The following is a 17579-nucleotide window of genomic DNA, read 5'->3' as shown; positions in this document are numbered from 1 at the left end:
TCATAAAGACCACATGCATGGCATAATGTATTTCTTACAGTTAACTGCAATAGTCTGCAGAAAGGCAATTTCTGTGCATTTCTGTGTGGATTGCTTTTCCCACCCAAACATTTTGTAAAGTGAACGTTGCATATCAGTTCCTGTTCTAACCTGTGGTGGACTTCTGCGCGAGCTGAGCCGTGAGGGTTGAGAGGAGGTTCATCGGTTTCCTCTGGCTTGTGGAAGCGGAACCGGTAGCTTCGGCAGTGTCTGGATCCATAGAGCTGCTCCAGCAGGAAAACCACAGCTTCATGGACGACGCCGAGCATCTTGAGTCCGTTCACACCTGAGAGTAGAACAGAAAAGACCCTCACAGTAAAACAGCAGCCTTCAAGTGAGTGAGGAGATGTGTTTTCTAGAGCAATATATGAGTTTTGTGTTGCCAGCATCCTCAGTTACCTTCAAAAGAAAGCTCTTTAAGTTGTGCATTGGAGCGAGCCTCCTTCACCTTTTCTGTCACAGACTTCCAGGCTTCTGTAGAAAGAATTGTGAAATCTACATTTGTCAAAGCAAAATGGCAAACACGACACCCAAAGTAAGGGTGGGCTCCCTTGGCTGACCTTCAATACTTTCACAGCGAATGTGGAAGCCTTCCTCGCTGTAGATTTCAAAAATGATGCCTCTTTTGGGTTTGCCATCCAAGCCAGAGTCTGTGCTGTTGCCGTCCTCGTCGGGTGGTGAAGCCGCTGGAAAGGACCCAGCTTCTCCAGCTGCAGGGAGTTTGTCTTTTTCCACCTTTTTTCCTGGTACGGCATGTCCTTCAGGGGTCTTCTTCTTCCCAAACAGGCTGGAAATAGAAAAATAAGGTGTTAGACTGTATGTTAGTATTTACTTTACAATCTAGAATGAGGAACTATACTCACTTCTTATTGGTGGCCTTCTCCTGAGGCCTGCCAGTGTCCATTGGTTCGGGAGAGTCCAGTTCTCTAAAGCAAAGGTTTAAAAAACTTCATTTAATTATTTTCTTACTTCAATCTGTCATAATAATAAAAGCGGAGCACCTTAAATAAGTATTCACACCCTTCTGCATGGGACTTTCCACAGCTCTCTTTCAAAGGATGGCCTCTCACCAAACATCCATAAAGGTCAGAATTGTGGAGTACACGTAGGGCTGTCACGATAACCTCACAAATTAAATATCACGATATCAAGAAGCTCACCGCGCTACAAAACCATCCACCGCCATCACCGCATCTTGGGACAACAGTTGAGAAGGATAAAATGGCAGCTGCACTGATATCAAAACCAAATGTTACTTCGCCCCTTTGGGAGCATTTCGGTTTTCAGCCAAATGAAAAGGAGGAGCCTGACAATTTAAATGAGGCAATTTGTAACACAACGAATTTAAGGGCTCATCTAGCTAGCTACCACCCAGCTGTTACGGTGCGGCTACCGCCGCCTCCTGCCACACAGAGTCGTGGGTCGGCTCATGTCGGTGCCAGCCGACACTTTGGAGTTGGCAAAGCCTTTGCTGGAGTCGCTAAGTAAAGCAGAGACAGTGACAGACTTAAACGTCTCACAGCCGCTGTTACACAGTACCGGGTTGTAGAGATGGTGCCATTTTCCACTGAGGAGAAACCTGCATTCTGGTTGCTCCTCTAATGAGCGCATCGTCCAAGAGGGTTTTCAGTGTCGCTGGAAATGTTGTCACCCCTCTCAGATCCTCTCAAACCGCATAAGGTTAACAGGCTGGTTTTACTGGCCCGCAACAAGGACATAGCTGAGCTTTAAATCACCGTCTTGTTTGTTTGTGTGTGAATTAAGAATCATGGCACCTGTTACATTTAATTTTGTATAGGTGCACTTAAATAAAAAAATAACAAAACGGGCACCTGTTTTTCTTTTTTAATTAAAGATGCTGAAGTCAAATTTGCCTTTAAAAGTTCAGCCTTATTCTGAATTTTGTTAAGTTCACTCGGAGAAATGAGGCATATCTGTGCCATCACTGCCCTTTGATCTGCATTCAATAAAGTTTATAAAATTGCCATGTCTTTTTTAATAACCTTTTTTAATGTTTAAGTGCCATTTTTCAAAGGAAATGTTGCCATGTAGATGGTAATTTAACAATATAGAAACAGATTTGCAAAATAGATTAGAAAAAAGATGGTGCAATAATATCGCATATTGCAATATTTAGCGTCCCTGAATAATCGCAGGGGGAATTCCTCAACCGCGACAGCCCTAAGTACACGACTCCCACCTGAGCTGTGGCTCTGCCCCCAGCTCTTCCAAAGTAACCATAGGCCTCTTTGGCTGCTTCTCTGATTAATGTGAATCTCTGTGGCTTTTAGAGAGCAGCTGCATGTATACAAATATTAAATTACACAAATAAAGGACCACTATCAACTATTTCATTGACTTTTGAAGTGGATTTACGTGACTTTTATTAAAGAGGTAAATATATATTCCACAATTTTCCTTAAATATCACAATCACATGCTACTTGGTGTTAAGGGCAGATTAGACTTCTGCAATCACACACATCAAATGTCACTTGGGTCTGGTCGCGAACCAGTTTAGCTGGTATGCTTCAGCACCGTCGATATGGAATTTCTAGGGACACACAGCAGTTTCCTGCCAAAGCGCAAGGGGGAGCCTATTTGAGAACTCGCGACAACTTCGGCGGATGGTCACGAGAACTTCGGTGGCACCGGTTTATCTTCCAAAACAACAATAGTGTGTCTGCAAGATATCACGGTCACAGAGATGCATCTAGAGTTGCTAGACATGGAAGAGGAACAGGTTCTGTTAATGGAGTTGGCAAAAAGACCGATTAACCTTTTGTCATATTTGTCCACTGTAGTTCTTCCTTGGTTTTTAAAAATGTCGTGGGGCTATGCCTCAGAAGCATAAACTGGCCTTTAGTCTACCACATGTGACAAAGATCAAGGCATTGTAAATAAGATGACAATGAGGAATGGCTCACCTTGGGTTTGAAGATGGCAGCTGTTTCCCAGGGTTGCTGTGACATTCATTTGCCTGCGAGGCCTTGAGCTTCTTCCCACTGCTGATGTCTGGACTCTGTCTGCCCCTCTTTACTTTCTTTTTGCTTTTATCCGCACCTGAAGCTGTGTCTGAAGCTGCTGTTGTTGTGTTTGTTGGTTTCTGGTCAGACGCTTTGGGAGCAGGATTTGTTCTGTTACTCTGGGAATGCAAAGAGGACTGTTTCTGTGTGAAAACTCCAACAACATGTCCCTTGTTGGGGCTCACATGAGGTGATGGGCTGTTAAGGTTCTGACTGGAATCCGTGCTCTGCGCTCTGCTCACAGGTTGAGACTGATGCTGCAGCTGGACGTTACCACCTTCTGTTTCTCCGTGCTGGTTGACAGCCATACTTGTCGGTAGGACACAGATGCTGCTGGCAATAGAGGTCTGGACAGGGGAGGCGAGTTGCGACACGAGAGGAGCTCCCCCCGCTGGCTGAAGGACCATGGGCTGATCCGACAGTCCCAAACCATGTGGATTTGCTTTAAAGCTGAGTACAGGGGTGGAGAAAGACACCGAGCCTGGTGCAATAAGCCCAGCAGAGCCGCTAGGTGGGACGGAGACCACATTCAACACCGACTGGCTGGGACTGAGACCAGCGACTGAGCAAGGTAGGATGTGAGTGGAGGAATCGTGGCTAAGGATGCCGGTCTGAGCAGGACCTGGAATTCTCTGCTGTATGAGAGCAGTGGGATCCAAGTACATGACGCCACCGGACTTTGGCCTCTTGATGATATTTGGGACTTTGCGGTGAGATGTAGAGATGGTGCTTAGCTCAACCAGGCTGCCAGCTTGTCCAGGGATGCTGGCAGTGATCTGCTGGGAAGACAGGTTGATCAGAGTCATATTAGGAGGGCCCACTTCAGACGGAGCCAGAGCCGGCTGGCTGCGGCAGCGAGCTGGTTTCTTGTTTTTTCTTGGCAGACGAGAGATGGGCCTCTTCTTGCCATGAGAGGACGCAAGGACAGGAGGGGAGGAAGTCAGGGAGGAATGACTGGAGACTATGGCGACGTTGGGACCGAGCTCATGAGGTCGACCAGCCTCTGAGACCAAAATAGGGGATTGGTCTGACGGCTGAGAGGGCAGACCGATGAGCAGTCCTGAGGTAGTGCTGGGTATTCCCGTCTGGAAGCCTGCCTGTGTGGATCCGGGGAAAGTGTGAATCTGAGAGGGGTGAGGTATGGTGCCCAGGACTTTTCCACCAGCTGGGAAAATTGGCTGGGCAGGAGATAAGCCACTATTTAAGCCTCTGGTGATCGTCATGGGGCTCAGCACGGCAGACGAGGTAGCTTCCATCACTCCTGCTGCACTGATTTTCTGGGTGACGCCGTTTGGCACCGTCTGAACCAGGTAGAGTGGCTGGAACTGCTGATTGACCACAATGAGCTTATCAGGGCCTGGTTTGATTACTGCTGGGCTGGAAACCTGAGCCTGGGAAGGTCCTGGACCAGGGACTGGACTGGGACTGCCTGCAGCAGCTGTGGCTAGGTATTTCTGACCCTGAAGAGGCAAAGAGGGAGAACTTGGCAAACCAGAAGAGACAGAACTTCTGCTTGCATCCTGGCTAGCAGACGTTTCAACCCCCTGACCAATAGCAGGGCTGGAAATAAACTGGTCTGAAGTCATTTGGCCCTCTGCAGCCTGCGCCTCTCTGTTTCCCAAAGCAGGTCCGTCATGCTTATTGTCGGACGGTGACACACTGGGACCCGGAACTTTCTTATCACCGTTCTTTTCACCGCTGATATTTTCTGCGTCAGAGTTCAAACCAAGCATGGTGCTGTCTGAGGTATTCGAGATGAGGCCACTTGCTGAATGATTCTGGCTGGAGCTGACAGACGGGCTGCGCGTCGTCAGAACTGAGAGGTCTGAGGGTAGCTCTAGAGGAAGATATGGTTCTTCAACTGATATGGAGCTGTTAACACTGGCCTCCACCACCCCTCCGCTTTCTGCGCTAGGCAGCGGTTGAGAGAAATCATCAAACAGAATGTCCTTGCGCCTATTTAGGTCATAGGACTCGTCCAGCAGCAGCTCAGAGGACGACGGCTCGGATTGTTGACCCAGAGTTGGCAGCGACATGGATGGCGTGTTTAATACAAACTCCATGATATCTGAAGGCAAAATGTTACCACATTCATCGCTGTTGTTGTTGTCAGAGTCAGATTTGAGCAGGTCTGTGCTGAGGGAGAGCTGGGCCTCAAGCGGATCCTGACCCTGGTTCTGTGGTTGGGCTTTGACGCCACCACTAAGGGGAAGACAGTTTTCCTTCTGGTTCTTTCTGCTTTCTCGTGTGCTCCCTGATCCGCCACTGCTGTTTTCAGCCTCTTTGCTCGATTCATGGTGGTCAGTTTTGTCGACGTGTCTTTCTCTGCCTCTCCTCTTGGGGGTATTTTTCGTCGGTGTGGAGGAGGTGGTAGCTGTTGTGGTGGTGGTGCTGGTAGTGCAGACACTCGTGTCGCTCTCAGAACCATCATCAACGCCGTCAAGCTGACCGATTTGCTGTTTGCCCAAGGTCCTGATAGGTACAAGAAACATAACATGAGAGCCATATAACAAGTAAAAAAAACACCACAGAGAAAGATCAGACAATTTTTGGATTGCAAGTCCTGACTGGTGATTGGCCAGTTGGAGACTTGTAATATTTCCTCAAATCACAAAATCACTGAAAAATGTTATTAAATAGAAATCAGGATTTTGAATGGCTTGTCTAGACAGTTTGGTCATTGAGAAAAAGAGAGCCAGACTTTTAGAAGATAACAGGAAGGTTAAATGGAATACAAGGAAGTTGACTGGTTTTATCCTTCTGAGCTTTTAGCGTTTGTGAAATAATCTTTTTCTTTTTATAATGAATTTCATCAATATCCAACTCATAGTAGTTGTCTTATCAGACCTCCTTGCTCACATCCAACTTAAATAAAGTTTAGGATATTATCCAGAGAGTAAAATTATGTTTCTTTTTGTTTGTTTTTTAATGAAGAGGTAAGAGATGTTTTTGAACTAGAATATGGCGAAGCAGTTTCATCTGTTGCCATTTATTAGCTTGTATCACTGCAATGCTTTGGTTAAGAGGAAAGTGAAGGACATGACTCGATTTTAAAGAGTCTCTGCTCTTATTTGGTGTGTATTTTGTGCTGGTTTGATGCTGGGTTGTGGCTGTAGAGACAACTCTTGTTCATAGGTTGCTACTGTGCTGTGTATTTACGTTTTACATCTTTTATTTTATCTGGGTATAACTTTAGCTGTGTTTTGCACATTTTAAAAGGTTTGTGCTGGCTCGTAGCCTAGATTATACTGTTAAATCTGATATGATACATTTCTATACCCTTTGTCATTAATGCATCAGTTATCACTGTTGATGTTGAGTAACTATGACAAGGTTTCTTAAAAGGTTCCCCCTGGGGCTAAAAGTGTAAAGACAAATCAGAATCAGTTATAATTGGTTTCAACATTAAAACTATCATGATTGGTGCTTCTCTATTAAAAACATGAAAAACTAAATGAACATTTACAAAAAAAGTTTACTAACAGAGTACTCAGCATGTCCTCTTCCGTTTTCTCCTGAGCCCTTTGCTGTTGCTGTTCCTCATCTTTCAAAAAGCGCTGAAGTTGGGATCCTCTTCCCAAACAGTCGTCCAAGCCCTCTATAGACGGGAGGCCATGACCGGGGTTGATTATTGTCCGAGTGAAGTTGTAGTAGTAGGAGTCTTTACCCCTGTTCTTCATTCCACCATCCTCATCTTCTCCACTGTCTGCAGATGAAGATGAGGTGCTCATATCATCTGCTCCATCCACCTGCCCCTCAGCTGATTTCTTCCGTCGGCCAGTCCTTCTCTTAACCACAGCTCCTGCTCCGTCGCCGCTGCCATAAAAAGGAATGTCCTCCTCGCCGTACGAGTGAACGCCGTAAAATGGAGTGAGTCCAAAGAACATGTTGGAACGTGCCCGAGCGCTGCGCCGTGGGTAACGCCTCTTAGCTGAGCCTGAACCATCGCTGTCATCTTCATGGTGCTTGTCCTCCATGGCTCTGTCATGGTCGTCCTCTGGGCCTTCCCCATCGTCCTCCTCAGTGCACTGAGAGAGTAGGCTGTGTTGGTCTCTCAGCCTGTGGCGTGGACGTTTTTTACACATCACATCTTCTTCTGTCTGAGTCTGGGTGTCAGACTCAGAGCTGTCGCTGCTGCTGGCAGAAGGTGAGGAGAACAGAGTGGAGGGGGGAGAGCGATGGGTCCCCTGTCCAGCAGGGGAGTTGGTGGAAGAGGTGCTTGTGGGACAGGAAGATTGCCTCCCATTGGGGTCAGTCTTTAAATCGGCCTTGAGTGGAGTGTGAGAATAGAGTTTAACAGGTTTCTTCTTTTCTCTGGAGGTCGCCGACAGCTGATTGGTTATCTGTTTGGTGTAAGGCTGAGTGGAGCTCACCTCACCTCTCTCTAAACTTATCTGCTGGAAGCTTTCTGGAGTGCTGCTGTACTTCCTTTCTACGACAGGGTAATTTTCTCTGCTCTTTGCAGACAACCTGCCCTCTCCGTGGTTCTGCTGCTTCTCCCCCTGAGGCTGCCCCTGGGCTTTGGTGCTGTTTCCAAGCGCTGGAACTTTGCTGTTGTAAGAGCAGGAGTTTGTAGCGTGCATGTTGGAGCCGCCTGTGGTTTTGGCGTTGTTGTTGAGAAGTGGAGCTTTTTTGTTGCTGCTGTTCTGATGGGTCTTTTCTCTGTCTCGATCTTTGGATGCATCTCTGCTGCCTGTTGATTTGACTTTGGGGTGTTTGTCTTTGGCAGCTGAAGCAGCACCTGGAGAGGTCAGGTTCGAGCTCCGTTTACCAACATCATCTTCCATCGATGTCCGTGACGATAACAGAGACTTTCCTGCTGGACCTGGAGAGTAATCGTTTGATTTCAGTGTACTGGATTTCTGTGGGGAGCCTGATTTTCCTGCGATAGATTCCTTGTGGAGTGAAGACGGTGTGATATTTCCAGTGGCGCTGCTACCCTCCTTCCCTGAGCTGGGCTTTTCTTTTGATGGGAGGATGTTGGAGGGTGCAACGGGCCGGTGGCGAGGCAACAAGCTTAGACCATCTTGGTCTTTGCTTCCATGCTTCGTCTGCTTATCAACCTGTTTGGTGCCTCCACTCCTTTGCTGACCTGAGAGAACAGCAGTTCCCACCGGAGGAGAAGATTGTCCTAACCCCACAGGAGCCAATTTTGGACTCTTGCTCTCACTGCCAGTCCGCTTAGATTGACCTTTATAGCTGGAGTCCTTAGAGGAAGGTCTAACCTTGTCAGAATCCCTGCCTGATGATCTATCTTTACCTTGACCCAGGTCTTTTCCTGTTTCCCTGCTGTGCTGTCTGTGTTTCTCAGAGTTCCTTTGCCCCATATCTCTGTTAAGAGACTTAGATCTATCTGAACCCTTGGAGTTAGGGTTTTTGAAAGATGTCTTACTCTTATCTGTTTCTTTATTACCCAAGTCTCTATTTGTAAGTTTCCCCTTTTCAGAATCTCTTGAGGAGTCTCTGCTTTGTGGTCTTGGAGCCTCAGATTCTTTCAGACCCGAATCTGTGCCTAAAACTTTTCTCTTTTCTGACTCTTTGGCTGAAATGTCACCCTTGTCAACGTCTCTTGGCAAAAGTTCTCTGGGCGATCTGCTTTTATGCAACTCCTTGGGTCCTTGGTCTCGATTTGTCGTCCTTCCCTTGTCTGCATCTCTCAGACTTTGCTCTCTCGCTGCTTGCAGCCTGTTTCCGTCTGTGGAAAAGGATCTACCTCTATCCCCATCTCTTTGGACTGGATTCTTCTTTGAGTCTTTGATGAGGTGTTTGGATTTCTCTGGGTCTCTGGCTGGGGAGGGAATGAGAGGAGGAGGTGAGGTGAGGGGTCGTGACAAAGTCTGCGGTGGGGTGGTCACACCTCTCTGTCTACTCAGCTGGTGGGGGGGAGGAGAAAGGGAAGGGGAGCTGTGACGTCGGGAGTCAATGTGGCGAACGCTCTGGTTCTCCAGTGAATCTCCAACAGCCTGGCTTTGGGGCAGCGAAGTTCTCTCTAAAATGAAAGAAAGGAAATGAATTATTAGACTCTCCAAACTATTTATAGCTATGTTCCAAACATAACACAATATGCATGTTTGTACCTGGAGAAGTCACGTGCTTGGGGTCTATGGAGCGCTGACATGGGGGGTAGCTGGGATGTCGGTTTCTGGTGTAAACCCTGAGCTTTGGGGTATTAGCCGGAGAGAGGTTTTCAGAGCGTCTCGGTGACTCAAATGGATCAGGGAAATCTGTGAAAGAAAAAATAAATAAAACACAAAAAATTCAAATACTAGCATTAACTTTACTTAGACAAACTTTTTTGTCATTTTGTATACACAGAGTGAATACAAACCAAAATTGCGATGTATACAGTTTTTCAACAGTGAATGAGCATTACCATTTATAAAGTGCAGCAATGATCAGAATGTACACATTGTAGGAGAAAAGGAAATGCCAACTTCAAGTCATGGGCATTGATATGGAAATGGAAATAATGGAAAGGTTCTGTAAGTTTTGCACTTAGGAGTCTCAGGGACTCTCTCTGCCCCTTAATGATTGCTTTTGATTACCCACATTCATATAATGCAAAATATAATAAAGTTGAAAGTCTTCTTCCATTGAGCACATGTGGTAGGTAACTTGCATTATGATATATAAACAGGCCTACTTGCTCTTTAAGCTCATCACTCACAAAAACAATCAGGAATGTTATAAAAAAAAAAAAAAAAGATATCAGAGCAAGTAATCTAAGTGTGAACCGTACACACTGTAAACTTCCACGCATCTGAAGATACCAAGGGAAGAAGAGCAAGGATTATTTTGCTAATCGATTAATCTGTTGATTATTTTGTTTTTGATTAACTGATTAATAATCGGACACCAAAAAGGTTCCTTAAAGAAGATTTTTTACAGAATTAAATAAAGTACATATAAAACTTTCCCACTTGAGGACTTCTGGATAAAGCATAATGACTCTATCAGCTAAAGGCATGTTTTAGAGTCTCTATACTCCAGGTAATGATTAATTGATTACTAAATTAGTTGAGGATTATTTCAATAATCAATTAATCCAATTAATTGTTTCAGCCTTAATTTCTACCAGTTCATGTTGCAATGAAAGCAATTTAAACATTTTTAAATACCATGTTAATGGCTTGGTATTAACTTGGTATTTAACTGTGCTTATATTTGCCATTAACAATTAATCAAAACAGTTTGGAATGCGCAGAATTCCTGTACAGATAAAGTACGTTTTTACCTGTTATAGGAGGAGGGCTGTGCGCAATTGTGCGATTCTCCTCTGGACCCAACACACTCTTCATCTCAGACTCTGCCACTGGGGGGTGACAAACTAATATCCTGCAGGTGTACACACAACGCTTTCGAGCATCTAGAGTGCTCCAGTATACCCTTGAACACCTAAGGAAATATAATAAATGAGGTAATATCAGTTTTCTTTTCAGTTCATTTCTGTCCGTCTCTGATAATAATGAGCTGAAAGATAAAAAAAAAAAGAAAAAAAAGAATCACTTACTGGTATCCAACTGGGAAGAGCTTACGTTTGCAGTCTGAGAGTTCAGTCAGTATTCCCAAACAGTCAACCGTCATGGAGCCTGCAGTGATGATGTTTGAGTCAGTGTTAAACACACTCTGGAGTTGACATTAATGTTTAATTTTTAAAATCAATGTTTAGCTGCTGTTCGTCACCTATTATCATGTGGACATTTTCAGGCTCCAACCCTGCCAGCCACTTCCTCCTGAGACTGATTCCTTCAAAGTCAACCAGGATCCTGCGGGTCACCTCAAACCCTGTCACCACCTTAGAAAAAAGTACACACAAGAAGAGGTGAGATGTAGGGACACCATTTAATTAAATTACAGCTCCATGTGTTTTGGAAAGGTCTCTTAACAGCTCAAGTTAAGTCAGAATATGTGGATTCAGTGTTACACTAAAGTAAAGACCAGTGATGAACTAATGCTGCGTTCACAAGAAACGTGATTTAGTCTGTGATGCTTGTCCACATTGCAAGTCTGCAGCATGTAACACTTCTTTTTGCTCCTGTTCCTTCATGATTTTAATTGTTACATGAATGAGTTCTGTTTTATTTGACTTCCTGCCGCCCCCTCCATCAGTGCCCTCATAACATAACAACACTAACACATAGCAAGCCTCTCTCTGATTGGTTGTTGGGGCAACAGTTCATGTTTTCGACCTCAGGCATCAGCAGCTGATGCCTGAGGTGAGCATTTAAGCACATCAGATGCTTAAATGCTCATGAAGCACTGCTCTAGCTTCTCGAAATGCCCTGTGGAACCTCTTAATGCTCCTTGATGTGCTTCAGCCCTACACTTTGAACCGCACGAACAGCAGGCTTACATGCAAATCGTGTTAAGTGTGAACGCAGCATAAGGCAGCTAGTTGTTTGCATTAAGACAATGTATGACGCTTCATTAGATTAAAAAGCTGTATGTTCCAGGACATAGTGAACGAATTCCAGGGTCTGGGTTTAGTCTTTTCCTTCAGTCAGAGCTTCCAGTATAAGAACATTATTAATAAATCTGCAGAATCGCCTCACATCTCCTCTCTCAGCAATCACTGCATCCCAAACAGCCGCCCACAATACTTTCTCTCAGCGAGTCGGTGTCACATATTCCTCTATCCTGCTCTGCAATGACGTGTCCTCTCCCCACAGCAGAGACAGGAGCTCTTATGAAAAGTAGCTTTAGCTGATCGAGATGTAGCAGCCCGCCGTGTTAAATTGTGACCTAACGCCATTACAAAGATGCTAAGTGTATTTAGTTAGATTCCTATGTTACTGAAAAGTAACTAATGCCATTAATCCCAACACTGCTCACAACGATGTGCCGCCTAGTGTTCCTCCACCACTTAAAATCTTGATAAAATACACTGATTTTTCAGGTTGTTATGTAAGTAGGGCTACAACTAACGATTATTTTGCAACTCGATTAATCTATCGATTATTATTTTTTTGATGAGTAATCAGATAGAAAGGGTTCCTTAAAGAAGATTTTTTACTAAATTAGACCAGGTGAAACTAAAATGTTTCCACTTGAGGATTTCTGGATAGAGCATATTGACAAACAAAAAAGTTTTTTTAGACTTATGTAGCTTTTATTATCATTTTGTATACACAGATTCCAATTAACTGTTTCATCCCTAAATGTAAGAAAATGTTCAAAGGTTTTCAGGGATATCTGTAACTATCCAGGGTACAGTCCATACCTCTCCTTTACTGAGATCCCTGTGCTTTGGACAGTAGACCTTCCTGTCTTCCAGGAAAACGCAGTGGCTCTGGCGGGCACACATGAAGTGGTAGTTACTGGTGCAGGAGGTGAGGCAGCAGCCCACAGTGGCCCCGGTCTTTTCACACCTCTCACAGTTCTGAACAAAAAGTAGAGCAAGTTATTGACGTCTGCAGAATACAAGCGATTAGCGAAGAGCAAAGTGTCTCACCGTTCGCCTTCCCCTGTGAACAGCCGTGTGAACATTTTTTAAAGCGCCGTCGTCGTCTTCAAACACCTCCACAGACCAAAGAGCGCAGTTCACGTGAGCCCACTCATTCTGACCGATATAAAGCAGCCTGCCGCAGTCCTAGAACAGAAAGCAACGTCTGCAGGTGAAGACTCAGCCCTTTTGATGTTGAACGGAGCATTAAGATTATTCGCGACTTACTTTGGTGTTCTTATCTCCATAATGGAGGCAGAGAACACACTGCCTGGTATCAGTGAGACCTGAGGGAGGAGGTGGCGGCTCAGGGGTGTCCTCATGGTCTTAGGAGAAAATCAAGCCAAAAACAGAAGGAATGTAATAAAAAAAACAGCCCCATTGGAATACTTTAGCGTGCTGTTTGACTTACCTTTCAGAAGTTTAGGTGGTGGAGGTAGTGGAGGAGGTGACGCTGGCAAATCGAGTTCCCCTAAATTCTTGGGCTGTGGAGCTGGGATGATCTTTTTCATGAAAAAGGGATGAACGGCACGGCTAAGCTCCTGTCTCTCTTGCCACTGTGCGTAGTTGTGGTCCAGGGATGGAGGAAGGACAGCGTTGGGAAGAAGCCCGCTGCTGGTGAACAAGACCACACAGAAACAACTTTGTGTGACACATATGCTTACAGTGCTGTATAGCTGGAGCTTTAATAGTTAAAATGTCCAACTAAGAGCAAAGATGAGCTTTGAATATAAAATTAGTTAAAAATATTTAAGTATGAAGGAGCCTTCTAAGTAAACGAAGGCTGGATAGTGATTCAACAAACTTGCTGCTAAAAGCTCTGACAAATCAGAACATAGAAAACAAGTTTGCATATGAAGGGGATATATTGCCCCAACAAGGAGAACATTTCAAAAATAAAAGGAGAGGCCTTAAAAAGTATAAAAAAAAAAAAAAAAGACCATCTAGGCGTAACAGATTAAAAAGGAAGAAAATTATTGATGCCATTATGTAACCTCTATGTAACAGAGCAAGCGATTTTTATCCCAACGTCCATGACATGTTTCATATTTAAACTACTGCCGCACAGCTGTTGTTGATGAATGATGCAGTGGTAGCTAAAAAAAATCAACTAAAAAAATCAGGGAAGGTTTCAGACAGCTTGAACAGAGCAACGAATCCAGCAGTGCGCCCAACCATAGATGTAGCCCCATCAGTTGTGATAGATGTCATTATCTCTGCAGATTCCTTTAGAGTCCCTGGTAACAACCTAGCAACCGTGGCAAACCATGCCCAGCAATCAGCATGTATAAAAAAATGTTCCCTGCATACTTTTTATTTTATCATTATGAAAATACACATTGGCCACTCGTGATCAATTATTTGAATAGTGTTTTTTAAAAACATTTTTTTTGTCATAGCCATAAATAGGTCTACATTGTAAAACTTCTTGGGATCGACTGAAACTCCGCCCACAATCAACTGGTAGACCGCGATCAACTGGTTGGGTACCCCTGCTCTAAGCTATCGCTGCATTTACTAAGTGTAACCGTTTTGTTTTTCCACAGAACAGCAGCCTGATGACGCTAAAATCTGTATATAAATAACACTAGAGAAAAATGTTTCTTTAGACATGTTTCTGCTAAGCTGACTTCTTTCCAGCCTTGGTGACCAGCAAAGGAGACATCAAGAAACGATACCAGCTAATAACAGCCCCATGATATACTTGCTAAAGTGTATAGCACGGCTGAAATAATACATAAATCAACAGTCGAAGCCAACGAGTAAACAAAGTATAAAAGGCCATCAAAAGAAATGCCTTAGAAGAGCCAGAGAAGTAGCCTGACGTAGTCCGACTCAATTCTAGTCAGAATATGAGTCTGATACTGCTCTATAGAGCTGTGATTATGGGGCGTGTTTCGAACGAACCAGGAAAAAAAATGCCTCTGCACTCAATTGGACAGACCTACAACCAATAAGAGCAACGGAGTGCGTGACGTATGTTAAGCGAGGCATAGTTGTTGTCCACAAAAATCAAAGCGTGCAGTTTCACGCCTAGAATAAGAAGATGAGACTTGATTGCGTTTCTCTGTTCCTCTTTTAAAATTAATTTGCTGTCGATATCTTCTAGAACAGACCTAAAAGCAGAATCTACTCACCTAAACTCTCCAGCGGCAGCCATTATTGTTGTCACCCAAGCGCGCATTGGTCACGTGGTTGATAACGTTACTGTTGGTCATCTGTCCATCATCGTATAAAGCCCGCCCTGACAATTTGATTGGATCGCCTGACAGTGGGCGATAATACTCGCGCTACTATGGAGCAGAGCCAGACCGAACTTCCCCTCCCCTGGGCGGGACTAAGTTCGGAATGGCACCCAGGCTACCAGAGAAGATGAAAAGGTGCAGGAAAGCTGACAACTTAAAAGTCCGACAGGCTGGAAGGGTAGGTGAGCAAGAAAGGCTGGGTAAATAAAATAATCAAGAAAAATCCTAGCTGAACAGCAACAAAAAAGGTCATTTGTTTATTATTGCGGCACATCATCATAGAAAATCTGTCGGACGATGATGATATCTGTAGACAATGTAGAATGTTGTATGCTCAAGCTAATACCCTTGCTGGTAAATATGGTGCATGTACTGATGTAGTAAAAGTGGAACTATCTAATGCATATTGTACCTCTCTGTATACTGCTTACCTGTGGTCTACATATAAATAAATAAAAAACAGCCTGCAAAGGAAACAGGTGGCCTGTAATGATGCATTGTGGATACTTTTGAAATGGCCACGATTGACTATTGTGAGTCAATACCTTACATGTTGTTTTACGAAAATGTATGTAGTTTTATCTGAAGGATAAATGCTACTGGCAATTCAATTTTATGTTCTCACTTACCGACGTCACGCGTAGAGTGATATGATGCCCATTCCTGTCTCCCCCTACGCTCATATCTAATTAATAATTGGTGTTTTCTGTTTTGTCTTCTTTACTTGTATTGTTTTATTCTAATTTTATATATTTATTGGACCATGAGTCCAAAACATATTAAACTAAGATATATATGAAACATTTAAGAACTGTCAGGAGGAATGTTTAAAAAAAAAACAAATTAATATTGGATATCCCAACATGGCACAATTATGAGTTGCTACAAAAGTCCCTATGAGCTTTAAGTAATAAAAGTGGACCACTCCAGTATTAGGATGATTCAGCTTTAAGAAAACAACAAAAACATATGTTGCTCATTATTTTAATAACTACAGAGCAGAGCTTCTTCGAAACACTGAAGGGCTCAAATTCCAGCTGTATTACTTGTCAAACCTTCTGCCTCTGTAATTACAGACCTAACTTGGAGAAGAACTTTAACAAATTATAGCGCATCACACATTTGTTAATACCACAGAGACGGAAAGCATAGGATGCCAGGGGCCTTAGCTCAAAATACAGATTTCCAGACTTTATTCCTATTAGTATAAGATTTCATTTGTCTCATTATGAAAGAATGTTTTCCCTGATTTAATTTCGGTGCTTCCTGTTTTAGCTTAGCACGACATGTTCCTATTTAACCTCGAAGACAAATGACAGTTTATATAGTAGTTAGCAGGACAGGACAAATACCAAACAGTGTTTAATCACTATGTTTGTTAAGTTGGGATAGAAACTCACTTGGCAGAGACTTTTTGCCTTTCCCAGAACCTGGATTCTTTCACTTTGAACCATGGGAAGATTCGATCCATTTGCTGAAAGGGGAAAACATTCAGTGAAGTTTAGATGTCAGTACAGACATATCTGCTGGGGCCAACGTCGTCAGAGATCACAACACTTAAGCTGGACAACTAAATGATGACCCTTTTTAGAACATGAGGGAAATTGTTTTAAATGTCAGTTAAGTTTAAATTTGCAGAGGCTGTGTCAGTGCTGCCAAACTTAAGTTAGTTTAGGATTCTTACCCGAATAAAGAACGATTTGAGCATACAGTTTGCTCTTCTGCTTTCAGGCTGGCCTCCATCGCTGTTGATGGCCGACTGAATGATTCTCACAATGTCATCACTGAACTCCACCTGGGAGACGGAGGATAAAAACACAAGCTCAGTATGACTGTAAAGTGAATCATCTCTGATGATCGCACAAAGATCTAATGAGCAGATCAAAATGTGATCTTCTTTTAATCTGAAGGTTGGGCCAGTGATGATGGAGGTAACTACTTATTCGTAGATATCTTCCCAGAAGTACTTTATAAAACTCTCTTCTCTCTTCTTTTTAACCATCAAGCATTCGGATACGGGGATCATCATCCCCAAAATGTGCTTTTAAAGGCAAAAAATAATAATTCTTAGGGGATTATATTCTGCAAAGAGGACAGAATGACTGCACCATATTGAGGGAGGGTTGGATGAGGCTATGTTTTAGAAGATCTCACTCAGTATTAAGTATTAATGATGGATCATGGCCTGAAGCTAACAGCTGAGGTCCTGGGGTGGTCTAGCTTGTCTCCAGAGCTAAACCCAATTGAAAATCTTTAACAGAACCTGAAAGATCTAGAAAAGATCTATGTGAGGGAGCTGACCAAAATCCCTGCAGCAGTGAACAAACCTTATCAAGCCCTACAGGTAACATCCGATATCTGAAGTTGGAAATATAGGTCTCTTTTTCCAACTAATTAATTACTTTAAAAAAAATCATTTAATTCGGGTTTCCTTGATTTTAGTTTTAGATTCCATCACTTACAGGTGAGGATTACCTATGATAAAAAGGAAAGAGTTCTACGTGATTTGCAAGTAGGAAAACCTGCAAAATCCGCAGTGTATCAAATACAGAGATGAAAAACTTACCAAAGATTTATAACAGCCCTGATCCATCTTCTTCTCAACAGACTCCAGGTCTGGAGGGGAGTCACTGGGAGGTGTCGGGGGAACCTCTGTAAGGACGGGAGGATCTGGGCCCTCGGGGGAACGTCGGGATGGAAGACTCTCCTCTGTTTCTGGATTTAGCTCTGGAGGCTTTACCGCCTGTCGCATAATAAAAGCAACATTCACCAAAAATTTCAAACAGCTCATTCTACAGCTCTCTTAATATATATCCAGATTCACTCG

General features: G+C 43.7%; 1 protein-coding gene across 1 annotated transcript in view; it reads right to left on the bottom strand.

The window, feature by feature from the left end:
- kmt2a (lysine (K)-specific methyltransferase 2A) overlaps positions 1 to 17579 on the bottom strand; it is a 48417-nt gene that overhangs the window by 7641 nt on the left and 23197 nt on the right. Inside the window, exons 14-30 of the mRNA XM_038283997.1 lie at positions 17319 to 17495; positions 16437 to 16547; positions 16153 to 16226; positions 12919 to 13121; positions 12735 to 12832; positions 12516 to 12653; positions 12285 to 12443; positions 10748 to 10859; positions 10575 to 10653; positions 10299 to 10459; positions 9142 to 9288; positions 6548 to 9053; positions 2966 to 5536; positions 903 to 965; positions 600 to 826; positions 439 to 513; positions 151 to 325 (exon numbers count right to left, since the gene is read on the bottom strand). Coding sequence (XP_038139925.1) covers positions 151 to 325; positions 439 to 513; positions 600 to 826; positions 903 to 965; positions 2966 to 5536; positions 6548 to 9053; positions 9142 to 9288; positions 10299 to 10459; positions 10575 to 10653; positions 10748 to 10859; positions 12285 to 12443; positions 12516 to 12653; positions 12735 to 12832; positions 12919 to 13121; positions 16153 to 16226; positions 16437 to 16547; positions 17319 to 17495 — 7076 coding nt within the window. The remainder of the gene's footprint in view (positions 1 to 150; positions 326 to 438; positions 514 to 599; positions 827 to 902; positions 966 to 2965; positions 5537 to 6547; positions 9054 to 9141; positions 9289 to 10298; positions 10460 to 10574; positions 10654 to 10747; positions 10860 to 12284; positions 12444 to 12515; positions 12654 to 12734; positions 12833 to 12918; positions 13122 to 16152; positions 16227 to 16436; positions 16548 to 17318; positions 17496 to 17579) is intronic.

This window comes from Cyprinodon tularosa, unplaced genomic scaffold (assembly GCF_016077235.1).
Source record: "Cyprinodon tularosa strain WSP-4 unplaced genomic scaffold, ASM1607723v1 ctg198, whole genome shotgun sequence".
Lineage (NCBI taxonomy): Eukaryota > Metazoa > Chordata > Actinopteri > Cyprinodontiformes > Cyprinodontidae > Cyprinodon > Cyprinodon tularosa.
The sequence above is the reverse complement of the archived record's forward strand: the minus strand, read 5'-3'. Positions and strand labels throughout refer to the sequence as shown.